The sequence below is a fragment of the Microcaecilia unicolor genome, chromosome 2, assembly GCF_901765095.1.
Source record: "Microcaecilia unicolor chromosome 2, aMicUni1.1, whole genome shotgun sequence".
NCBI lineage: Eukaryota > Metazoa > Chordata > Amphibia > Gymnophiona > Siphonopidae > Microcaecilia > Microcaecilia unicolor.
The window spans coordinates 496,229,296-496,242,164 of record NC_044032.1 but is presented as its reverse complement, the minus strand read 5'-3'; the positions used below and the strand labels follow the sequence as shown (position 1 = coordinate 496,242,164).

At 42.6% G+C, this 12,869-nt stretch overlaps 1 protein-coding gene across 1 annotated transcript in view; it reads left to right on the top strand.

Moving 5' to 3' along the window:
• CPZ (carboxypeptidase Z) overlaps positions 1–12,869 on the top strand; it is a 148,177-nt gene that overhangs the window by 43,632 nt on the left and 91,676 nt on the right. The window contains exon 2 of the mRNA XM_030191145.1: positions 9,651–9,680. Coding sequence (XP_030047005.1) covers positions 9,651–9,680 — 30 coding nt within the window. The remainder of the gene's footprint in view (positions 1–9,650; positions 9,681–12,869) is intronic.

The following is a 12,869-nucleotide window of genomic DNA, read 5'->3' as shown; positions in this document are numbered from 1 at the left end:
CCCCAAAGCTGCAGCCACATATTGTGTCTAGCATCCTTGCTCTCCTGCTGAACCTGAACCCTCTCACATGGTAGCTGTAGTCCATAAACCCTATTTATATATTAATTCTTGCCATATATGAACCTTTTATAGAATAGAGGTTAGTGCCAATTCCTGTGCCCTAACTGTGGGTTCCAGACCTATGCCTGCTGAATCCTGATGTAAATACTGGCACCCAAGTTGGGTGTGCAGACCCAGTATTCCATAACTATGTGTGTAACTTTTTGGAATGCCCCGGAATGGCCATGCTCCTGCCATGGCTACACTCTCTTTTCGGATACGTGCTATTGGAGTTGGACACCCTTCCTTATAGAATAACACACAGCCAGATGTGTGCACAAATTGTTATTGATGGTTCAGAGCTCATCATTTAATAAATTTGAGCACACATCTCAGGCAAGTTCATAAATTTGGGTGCACAATTCTGGGCACCTTATATGGAATCCAGGAGCGTGTGTATAACTTTTTTCAGCCCCTGGCTTGTTCTTTATTCCACCCATTTTTAGGTGGATAAATGCCACCATGTATGGATTGTACTCCATTGAGAAAACTGGCCATTTAACCCTACTCATAATGGAAATTAGTTAAAATGTTTTTGCGTTTTTTGTACATTTTTATGTGGTAAGTTGTACATTGTGTATGTGAAAGTGTAAACCGCCAAGAACTGCTGGATTAAGAGGTATAGAAGAGATTGAAATAAATAAATACTCTGTTTTCTATCTTTAACCATTTCCCAATCCACAATGAGACATTCCCTCCTAGCCTATGGCTGTTTAATTTTCTCAGAAGTCTTTCATAAGGTACTTTGTCAAATCCTTTCTGAAAATCTAGATACACCACATCAACTCCTGTAAATGCTTCCAATACATATCAGACAGACACAAAAAATAAGGTAATAACCAGAAAAACCACATTCTATATTATATAGATGTGTTCTGACTATATGAAACAGTATGACAAAATCTGGCAAACTTAAATATCACTAGTCAATGGGGAATGGCTTGCTCTTTAATTTCCTGTGAAACACACAGTTCTAGAAGCATGCTATTTCAGAGAGTTGGAGCCATCACTGAGAAGTCTCTTGCCCTATTTTTAGCTTTTCTGCACTCCCTCAATAGGAGTAATTCAAACACCGAATTTACCTATGCATGCAGTTATAAAATTATCCTATTTGCAAGTAGAAATTAAAGGTATCATGAATGGAGGGGACAGGTTCCCACCCAACGTCCACCTTGGTAGAAAATAAACAGAAACAGAAGCAATTTACAGATTGCCACACTTAAAAATAGTATATACTCAATTTTCATTAAGCCCCTAATCTCTCCTCCCACTTTCTTTAACCTTCCCATGTACAAGTACACTCAACTGCCCATGCAACTTAGAGGGGGCACTTTCGACCGCACCTGGAGTATTGTGTTCAGTACTGGTCTCCGTATCTCAAAAAAGATATAGTAGAATTGGAAAAGGTACAGCGAAGGGCGACGAAAATGATAGTGGGGATGGGACGACTTTCCTATGAAGAGAGGCTGAGAAGGCTAGGGCTTTTCAGCTTGGAGAAGAGACGGCTGAGGGGAGATATGATAGAAGTGTATAAAATAATGAGTGGAATGGATCGGGTGGATGTGAAGCGACTGTTCACGCTATCCAAAAATACTAGGACTAGAGGGCATGAGTTGAAGCTACAGTGTGGTAAATTTAAAACGAATCGGAGAAAATTCTTCTTCACCCAACGTGTAATTAGACTCTGGAATTCATTGCCGGAGAACGTGGTACGGGCGGTTAGCTTGACGGAGTTTAAAAAGGGGTTAGATAGATTCCTAAAGGACAAGTCCATAGACCGCTATTAAATGGACTGGAAAAATTCCTCATTTTTAGGTATAACTTGTCTGGAATGTTTTTACGTTTGGGGAGCGTGCCAGGTGCCCTTGACCTGGATTGGCCACTGTCGGTGACAGGATGCTGGGCTAGATGGACCTTTGGTCTTTCCCAGTATGGCACTACTTATGTACTTATGTACTTATCTAAGTACAACTTTGGATATTATACTCAAACATCCAAAATCCAAGTAGCAAATATAGAGGGGCATAATCGAACAGAAACGCCTATCTCCATGGGCGTTTATCTCCGAGAACGGGTCCGTGAAGGGGCGGACCCAAGCGTATTTTCGAAACAATTAGACGTCCATGTTTTATTCGCCAAGTTGTGAGCTGGGCGTTTTTGCTTTTCAGCGATAATGGACAATGAAATCGCCCAGCTCAAAAACGAATAAATCCAAGGCATTTGTTCGTGGGAGGGGCCAGGAGTCGTAGTGCACTGGTCCCCCTAACATGCCAGGACACCAACCAGGCACCCTAGGGGGCACTTTTACAAAAACAGAACAAAAGGTAAAAGAGCTCCCAGGTGCATAGCACCCTTCCCTTGTGTGTAGAGCCCCCCAAATCCCCCTCAAAACCCACTGCCCACAAGTCTACACCATTACTATAGCCCTAAGGAGTGAAGGGGGGCACCTACATGTGGGTACAGTGGGTTCGGGGGGGGTTGGACGACTAAGCATTAAGCAGCACAATTGTAACAGGTAGGGGGGGGATGGGCCTGGGTCCACCTGCCTGAAGTCCACTGCACCCCCTAACAACTGCTCCAGGGACCTGCATACTGCTGCCAGGGAGGTGGGTATGACATTTGAGGGTCAAAATAAAAAGTTGTGAAACATCATTTTTTGTGGTGGGAGGGGGTTTATGACCACTGGGGGAGTCAGGGGAAGTCATCCCCGATTCCCTCCAGTGGTCATCTGGTCATTTAGGGCACTTTTTGGGGCCTTATTCGTGAAAAAACAGGGTCCAGGAAAAGTGCCCTAAATTCTAGCTAAAAACGCATACTTTTGTCCCATTATCTGTGAAATGCGCCCATCTCTGTTCGGCAGATAACCACGCCCCAGTTCCGCCTTCGCCACACCTCTGACACGCCCCCATCAACTTTGTCCGCATCCGCGACGGAGTGCAGTTGAAAACGTCCAAAATCGGCTTTCGATTATACTGCTTTAATCGTTTTTGTGAGATAAACGCCCATCTCCCGATTTAGGTCGGAACTTGGGCGTTTTTCTCGTTCGATTATAAGCTGGATAGTGATTTTTGAAACAGCAAAAATCTCTCTTTTTTTTTTAAATGGCCACTTGTTAGATGTTTTTGTGCTCTATGTGTTTATATTTTTGGTCCATTTAAAAAAATCCCAGTTCAAATGAAAAATGCACAAAATCAAGCCATTGAGATGTAGAAGGGGCCAGCATTCTTAGTAGACTGGCCACATAAACATGTCAGCAGAGCAGTGGGGCACCCTAGGGGGCACTGCAGTCGACTTCATATAAAAGCACCCAGGTACACATCTCACCGTTACTTCCTTGTATTGTATAGTGAACCCTCCAAAAACTACATAGATGGCTTATTAAGCCAAAGGAACTTATTGAACATCTTGTCAATTTGCTTGAAGGTGGAAGAGGGGAAGGGTATAGGCAACATCTACAAGAAATTTATTACTTGTGGGGTTACTATTATACGAATGATCTCTAGCCTACTCCACCACATAAGCCATAATGGTGTCCATTTATTGCAAATGTCATGTACTTTATCAAGAAGTTGTTTTGCATTGAGATATACAGAGGGGCATAATCGCGAAACATCTATCTCCATGGGCGTTTATCTCCGAGAACGGGTCCGTGAAGGGGCGGACCGAACAGTATTTTCGAAAAAAATAGACGTCCATGTTTTATTCAACAATTTGTGAGCTGGGCGTTTTTGTTTTTCAGCGATAATGGAAAATGAAAGCGCCCAGCTCAAAAATGAATAAATCCAAGGCATTTGTTTGTGGGAGGGGCCAGGATTCGTAGTGCACTGGTCCCCCTCACATGCCAGGACACCAACCGGGCACCCTAGGGGGCACATTTACAAAAACAAAAAAAAGGTAAAAGAGCTCCCAAGTGCATAGCACCCTTCCCTTGAGTGTTGAGCCCCCCAAATCCCCCTCAAAACCCACTGCCCACAAGCCTACACCATTACTATAGCCCTAAGGGGTGAAGGGGGGCACCTACATGTGGGTACAGTGGGTTTGGGGGGGTTGGACGACTAAGCATTAAGCAGCACAATTGTAAAAGGTAGGGGGGATGAGCCTGGGTCCACCTGCCTGAAGTCCACTGCACCTCCTAACAACTGCTCCAAGGACCTGCATACTGCTGCCAGGGAGGTGGGTATGACATTTGAGGGTGAAAATAAAAAGTTGTGAAACATCATTTTTTTGTGGTGGGAGGGGGTTAGTGACCACTGGGGGAGTCAGGGGAGGTCATCCCCGATTCCCTCTGGTGGTAATCTGGTCATTTAGGGCACTTTTTGGGGCCTTATTCGTGAAAAAACAGGGTCCAGGAAAAGTGCCCTAAATTCTAGCTAAAAACGCATACTTTTTTTCCATTATCGGCGAAAGGCGCCCATCTCTGGGTGATAACCAAGCCCCAGTCCCGCCTTTACCACACCTCTGACACGCCCCCGTCAACTTTGTACACTTCCACGATGGAGTGCAGTTGAAAACGTCCAAGTTCGGCTTGCGATTATACCGCGTTATTCGTTTTTGTGAGATAAACGTCCATCTCCCGATTTAGGTCGGAACTTGGGCATTTTTCTCGTTCGATTATAAGCAGGACAGTTTCCTACCAGGTGTACATAATCTTCACACCTAAGTACTTAATATCTGATGTGCACCATTTGAAAGAGAATGGGGCAATCATCTAATCCATGCAGTGTACAATAAGAGGCATGATCTTCATTTTATCCTTTACCAAAGGCTTGCAGCAAATGTAGCACATGTGGAATTGCAGTATTAGGATTAGATATATATAAGAGGACATCATCTGCAAAAGCAGACACCTTTGCCTCAATATGTTTAATTGCAAAGTCTATAATATTGACTTGCAGTCTGATAGCCATCAGCAGCGGTTCCAAGGAGAGATTCATAGGAGCCAACTTTTCAAAATGATTGGGGGTGCTGAAATTTTTTTTTTTACAGGTGGTTCATTCCCCCTGCCCTTCCTCCTCCCCCCTTCTTCCCCTCCCCTCCATCTCCCTCCTCCCCCTCCCTCTCCCCTGCCCCCTCCCTATCCCCTCTCCCTCTCTCCCCCTCTTCTCCGAGTTCCAGGCCCCCTCCCTTCCTCCCTCCGAATTCCAGACCCCCTCCCTCCCTCCATGTTCCAAATTTTAAAAGTTATCTTATCTCGGGCAGCAGTGAAAGGCGTGCAGGCCTTGCGGAAACAGGAAATGAGTGCGGGACCAGAGCTGAGAGAGAGAGAAGGGAAGGCTGAAGTGCCGAGCCTGCACGCCTTTCACTGCTGCTGCCGGGACCCCGAGGTAAGATGACTTTTAAAATTCTGAGCGGCTCGCAGGAAGGCGAGGGCGGACTGGCGGAGGACTGTTGAAGGAGAAGAGGACGGGGACTGGGCAGGTCGGGCTGGCAAAGGGAACTTCTGGTTCTGGCGGGTGAAATATTGGGGGTGCTCGAGCACCCACAGCACCCACGGAGTCGGCGCCTATGGTGAGATTGAATAGTAGATGAGAAGGAGCGCATCCTTGATGCATACCCCATGTAAGAGTAAAGGAGGAGTTCAATGATAAAAATTCACGCTGGGTGTATGAAATTTTCTCCTAACTAAAAAAGTCACTCCACATAATCAAATGCTTTTTCAGTGTCAAGCAACATTACACACATAGACTTTCTGGCTGCATTACAAGACAAAAAAACTTTGCTGCTGTCAGAAGTCATTCTACCCTTTACAAAACCACACTGGGAGGGGTGAATTAGTTGTGGCTTCAGTTTAGCCAGTCTATCTGCTAAAAGTTTAATGTAAATTTTGCGATCGTAATTGAGCAGTGAAATGGGCCTGTAATTTTTTTTATATAGAGGATCCCAATCAGGTTTCAAGAAGCTATAATCATGACCTTTGTGAAAGTACCCGCACTGGACTTTACACTAAGAAAGGAGTGATATAGCGAGAGTAGTTTAGAGATCAATAGATTTTGAAAAGTACGATAGAGCTCAGTGGTCAGTCCATCGGTACCCAGAGCTGACATCTGAACCAGTGAAAGCTGTTCAGAGCCCCTTTGATGCTTTTAAAAAATGGTCTTACCCCTGGATTCTATATATGGCGCCTAAAAATCAGTGCGGAAACCGAAGCATATTCTATAACAATGTTTATAACTTAATTGGTTAACTAGCTCATCAGTGCTGTTAATTGGATGGTAACAAGCAATTATCAGCATTAATTGGCGTTAATTGAGATCTTACACATCTCGCTAAGTGTATTCTGTAATGAGGTGCACCTAAATTCTAAGTCACATCGTTGAAAAGGGGACATGGCCAGGGGTGGAGCATGGGCATTTCTAAAATCTATGCGCATTATTATAAACTACACCTGATTTAGGTGTCGGGATTTACACCAAATAAAACGTGGCCTAAATGGACGTGACCAAATTTAGTCACGTGGCAAGCCACTCTGCATATTCTATGTACTGTGCAGAAATGTAAGTCTATTCTATAAAATTTAGGCATACTTTACAGAATATGCCTAGGTGTATTTTTTTACTGCATTGATTTTTCAGGAGCCATATATAGAATCTGGCCCCTAATGTGTTATAATGAGGGACTTTCCCATGTGCTAAGCCCATTTTTAATGTTGCCGTAAAATAGGGCTTTTTTCAGGCCCTGCACTAATTTTTCATTAACGCTGCAGACGAGTAAAATAATTAATGTGGGAGCACTTAGCCTCTCCTATTTAGGGGGCACTAAGGAGTCCTTTTACTAAGCCGTGTAAGTGCCTACACGTGTCCAGTGCGCATAAATTCGGAGCTACCATCCGGCTACCGCGTGGCCCAGGTGGTAATTTCATTTTTTCTTCATGTCCACCACACATGTCAGAAAATATATTTTATTTTCCATCACGTGGCGAAAACCCGGTGAATGGGTGACGGTAAGGTCTCAGACCCATAATGAATACGTGCAAATTTTGATTTTGCAGCACCCTCCATTTTCGGCAAATTTTTTTTAAAAAGGCCTTTTTTACAGGTGTGCTGAAAAATGGATCTGCACGCATTCAAAACACACACCTACACTATTGCAGGCCATTTTGTAAAAGGACCCCTAAGTGCTTCTATGTTTACTCCATGTTAACAGGTTAGTGCACACTAATCAAAACACTACTACTACTACTACTACTATTTAGCATTTCTATAGCGCTACAAGGCATACGCAGCGCTGCACAAACATAGAAGAAAGACAGTCCCTGCTCAAAGAGCTTACAATCTAATAGACAAAAAATAAATAAAGTAAGCAAATCAAATCAATTAATGTGAACAGGAAGGAAGAGAGGAGGGTAGGTGGAGTCGAGTGGTTACAAGTGGTTACGAGTGAAAAGCAATGTTAAAGAGGTGGGCTTTCAGTCTAGATTTAAAGGTGGCCAAGGATGGGGCAAGACATAGGGGCTCAGGAAGTTTATTCCAGGTGTAGGGTGCAGCGAGACAGAAGGCGCGAAGTCTGGAGTTGGCAGTAGTGGAGAAGGGAACAGATAAGAAGGATTTATCCATGGAGCGGAGTGCACGGGAAGGGATGTAGGGAAGGACGAGTGTGGAGAGATACTGGGGAGCAGCAGAGTGAGTACATTTATAGGTTAGTAGAAGAAGTTTGAACAGGATGCGAAAACGGATAGGGAGCCAGTGAAGGGTCTTGAGGAGAGGGGTAGTATGAGTAAAGCGACCCTGGCGGAAGATGAGACGGGCAGCAGAGTTTTGAACCGACTGGAGAGGGGAGAGGTGACTAAGTGGGAGGCCAGCAAGAAGCAGATTGCAGTAGTCTAAACGAGAGGTGACAAGGGTGTGGATGAGGGTTTTGGTAGAGTGCTCGGAAAGAAAGGGGCAGATTTTACGGATGTTGTAAAGAAAGAAACGACAGGTCTTGGCAATCTGCTGGATATGAGCAGAGAAGGAGAGAGAAGAGTCAAAGATGACCCCAAGGTTTCGAGCTGAGGAGACAGGGAGAATGAGAGAGCCATCAACAGAAATAGAAAACGGGGGGAGCGGGGAGGTGGGTTTGGGGGGGAAAATGAGAAGCTCGGTTTTGGTCATATTTAATTTCAGGTGGCGTTGAGACATCCAGACAGCAATGTCAGACAAGCATGCTGAAACTTTGGTTTGGATGCTAGGTGAGATATCAGGGGTAGAAAGGTAGATTTGGGAGTCATCAGCATAGAGATGGTAGGAAAAGCCATGGGATGAGATTAATGAACCAAGGGAAGAAGTGTAGATAGAAAAGAGGAGGGGACCAAGAACAGAACCCTGAGGTACGCCGACAGGCAGAGGGATAGAAGTAGAAGAGGATCCACCAGAGTGAACACTAAAGGTGCTCCGGAGAGGTAGGAAGAGAACCAGGAAAGGACAGAGCCCTGGAATCCAAGTGAGGACAGGGTATCGAGAAGTATGCTGTGATTGACAGTGTCAAAAGCAGTGGAAAGATAGTGCACACTAATCAAAACACACAGATTTGCCCATGGCACACCCCCTTCCAAAAATACTTTAAAAAATTCATTAACGTGGGCTTAGTGCATGAAAAATGCAAAATTACTATAATCACTTTAATGCATTTTGTGGTAAGCGTTTTCCTGCGTGCTAAGTATCGGTTATGCATAGCATCTTTTGGTATTTTTTTAACAGTACTTTTGAACCAAATGCAGACTAACAAATGTGTATACCTAGTAGTTTCTCTTTGAAAGTTTATGAAAGCTTATATGGGTATAAAAATACCCATGCACTTTGTGACTCCTTCCAAAGGGGCCTTTTTACTAAAAGCTGCATTAGGCATTAATGTGTGCCTAATGCAGCTGGGATGTGTTAAAATGTTCTGTGTTAGTTTTGTCATCTGTACACTAAGTGCATGCTATTATTATTATTTTTTTTTTTTTTTTACTTTTGGGAAGGCAGTGTGTCAGGGGCAGAAAGTGAGCATGGATGCGCTAACCAGCTAAAGCACTGACATTACTGCCATGCTAACTGGTTAGCTTGTCCATAACGCAGGAGCCCTTAGTACCTCCTAAATTAGAGGTAGTAAGTGTACCTGCAGTAATTTTTTTGAAATGGCCACGCACCGATGATACCATTAGCACATGGCTGGAAATAAAACCAATTGAAAAAAGCTATTTTTGACAGCCATGCTAGAAATGGACTTAGTGCTTGGGAAATGCCAATGCAAGCATGTACTAAGCTCATTTCTTAGTGCAACTTAATAAAAGGGCCCCAAGATGATTCATTTTTGAGCAGCTAAAAATAGTAACATACAGAACATTTGAAACCCTCTGATCTAGTCAACTAACTCCTTAACCAGATAGGTGGATCAGACGCTTGCCTTCTACGTATTCCTACCTTGCATCTTTTTTTCCTTCAGCTTTATATTTGTAGCTGCCTTCTTGGGCTTAAAGTTTGGATTTATTTAATATAAATTTGCTGTTTTCCTTCTAGATATAATTGGATATAGATGAAATTGCCTACTTTGCCTTTTACAATACCTGATTATTTTGTTTTCTCTATTTCCAGGATTATGTCCTCCTTTGGAAGAACAAAAAGGTATTTCTTTTTGTTTTATTTCACTCTTTTGACTTTGGACATTCTTCTTAAAGAGTTTACCCCTGCATGATTATAACACTTGAGATGTTTATATGCAGCTCCCAAAAGAGTGAAAAATAATATCGAAAAAATGCCCCTCCACATATAATTACTACATAGTACTAGTGGACTTCTATAAAATACAGGGACCAAACTACAAAAACCCAAGAAAATCCCCAAAAATGTAGATTGAAAAATAATGTTTACAGTGCTAGCACTTAATTCACAAGGAAACTACCCTTAAATAAATTATTAAATAAACATGACCTCAAATCTCCCGATAGGACCAACACATCAAGGTCCCTGTTTAATAAGCCGCGTAATAGGCGTGTTCACATTTTTAATGCGCGTTAACCATGTACTGAATTAACTGTGTATGTGCCTACAAGATCCCTATAGACGCCTACATGATTAATGCCTGTGCTAATTGTAGGCACGTTAAAAATGTTAACACGCCTTAGTAAACAGGGCCCAAAGTGATAAATATACCACTATCAAACATGGGAGTCCAGTAATATCATTGGTCAGAAATGAGGTAAATGGAGAAAAAAAGAACCAACACAAAAAACTCCCCTACAAAGAGAGAAAAATAGCTTTAAAAAAAAAAAAAACCTTCCCTACCACTAACAGAATAAGGTACAAGCACATGTAAAACTCCCTTTGTAGGGGAGTATTTTTGTGCTGGTTCTTTTTTCTCCTTTTACCCCGTTTCTGACCAGTGATATTAATGGACTCCCATGTTTGATAGTGGCATATTTATCACTTTACGTGTTGGTCCTATCAAGAGATTTGAGGTCATGTTTACTTAAGGGCTGTTCCTTTGTGAATTAGGTGCTAAAACTATAAAAATTATTTTCAAACTACATTTTTGGGGGGATTTACATAGTACTAGTGCCAAAGCATTGAAAGTTGCATTTTGTAACTCCAGAAGGACTATAATAAATGTGTTTTTTGGCCTTACCTTACGTGGGCTTAGGATAAACTTTAATTAGAAAATGCACATTTTATTTTTCACTTTATAGTCCAAGAATTGCCTTTATTTTTAAAAGATGAAATAGATTGGTATTCAAAAGATCTGTGGCTGGAAATCAATAAATGATGCCCAAAATTAGGCATCAGGCTGATTTGCGCTAAACTAGTATTCTGTAAAGAGCGCTCTGTGTGGAATGACCTTACAGAATACCAGCTTTGTCTGCATTTCACGCCTAAACTATGTATTTCTCTTTTCTGGAACTGGTAATCACCATTTCGGAACAATGTAAGCCACATTGAGCCTGCAAATAGGTGGGAAAATGTGGCATACAAATGCTACAAATAAAATAAATAAATAAAATAAATTTGGGTGCAAGCCAAAGGCTGCCAAAGGCTGGTGTAAATGCTTGCACCCAATTGATGACAGTTAGGCTTGCAAATGCAGGTATTCTGTAACATCACACCTAATTTCCGGGAATGCTCCTGATCTTCCCATGTACCTCCCATGGCCACACCCGCTTTGGAATTAGCAAAGCCTTTGACACGCTTCCGCACAGGCGACTGATAAATAAATTGAGTGCCCTCGGTATGGGACCTAGAGTAACGGATTGGGTTAAAAATTGGTTGACTGGTAGGATACAGAGGGTAGTGGTAAATGAAGCTTGCTCTGAAGAAAAGGATGTCGTCAGTGGAGTACTGCAGGGATCTGTCCTAGGGCCGGCTCTTTTTAATGTCTTTGTGAGCGATGTTACAGAGGGGCTGTCTGGACACCCCGGTGGGAGTGAATGACATGAGGAAGGACCTAGCGAAGCTAGAGGAATGGATCGATATTTGGCAACTAAGGTTTAATCCCAAAAAATGCAGGGTCATGCACTTGGGTCGCAAAAATCCAAGGGAATGGCACAGTATAGGGGGTGAAGTGCTTCAGTGTACGAAGGAAGAGCGGGACTTGGGGGTGATTGTGTCTGACAACCTTAAAGCTTCCAAACAGGTAGAAAAAGTGATGGTCAAAGCCAGAAAAGTGCTTGGGTGCATAAAGAGAGACATGACCAACAGGAAAAAGAAGGTGATAGTGCTGTTGTATAAGTCTCTAGTGAGGCCCCATTTGGAGTACTGCGTGCAGTTCTGGAGACCGCACCTACAGAAATATATAAACAGGATGGAGTCGGTCCAGAGGGCGGCTATGAAATTAGTAAGTGGTCTTGAATGCAAAAATTATAGGGACAGGCTTATGAACCTCAATATGTATATGCTGGAAGAGAGAAGGGAGAGAGGTGACATGATATAAATGTTTAAATATCTCAAGGGCATTTATGTACAGGAAGAGAGCCTTTTTCAAATGAAGGAGAGCTCTGGAATGAGGGGGCATATGACAAAGTTAAGAGGGAGGCTTAGGTGTAACCTAAAGAAGTATTATTTCACAGAAAGGGTGGTGGAGGCATGGAATGGCCTCCCGGTGGAGGTGGTGGAGTCGAGGACTATTCCAGAATTTAAAAAGGCATGGGATAAGCATATGGGATCGCTTAGGAACAGGAAGAATTAGGAGTTACAGAGGATGGGCAGACTGGATGGGTCATATGGCCTTTATCTGCCGTCATGTTTCTATGTTTCTATATTAAAGAATAGGGTGTAAGGCAGATTCACGCATAACCCCTAATTACTGCTAATGAAGTGCTTGTTAACACCTATAATTGATTATCACCTAATTAATTAGTTTATAAACTGATCTGTGATCCATGCCTAAACCTGTGCACCCAACTTTGAATAACATATAGAGAATCTGGAAATATATGCCTACTTAAGAATTAAGAACTTGAAATAACAGCGCTGCGTATGCCTTGTAGCGCTATAGAAATGCTAAATAGTAGTAGTAGTAGTAGAAATAAAACAGAGGAATCTCACTTTAACTCCCTGGGGTTAGATTTCTTTAAGTAACTTCTCAATCAAGTCTCTGTTCATCTTGGCATCAATGAATATATCATCATAAATATAAATTGATTTATTAATCTACTTATATTAGGTTTGCTTTGTCTACAGACACGATAAATGAATGAAGTTAACTGGACAGTGTTTGAATATTGCTGTAAGCCACTCTCCTGAATCTCTTTTGACAAAATCCTTTTGTCCAGATACAGTGGAATACTGTTAGAAGCCAGAGAGTCCATATGAGGAAGAAGA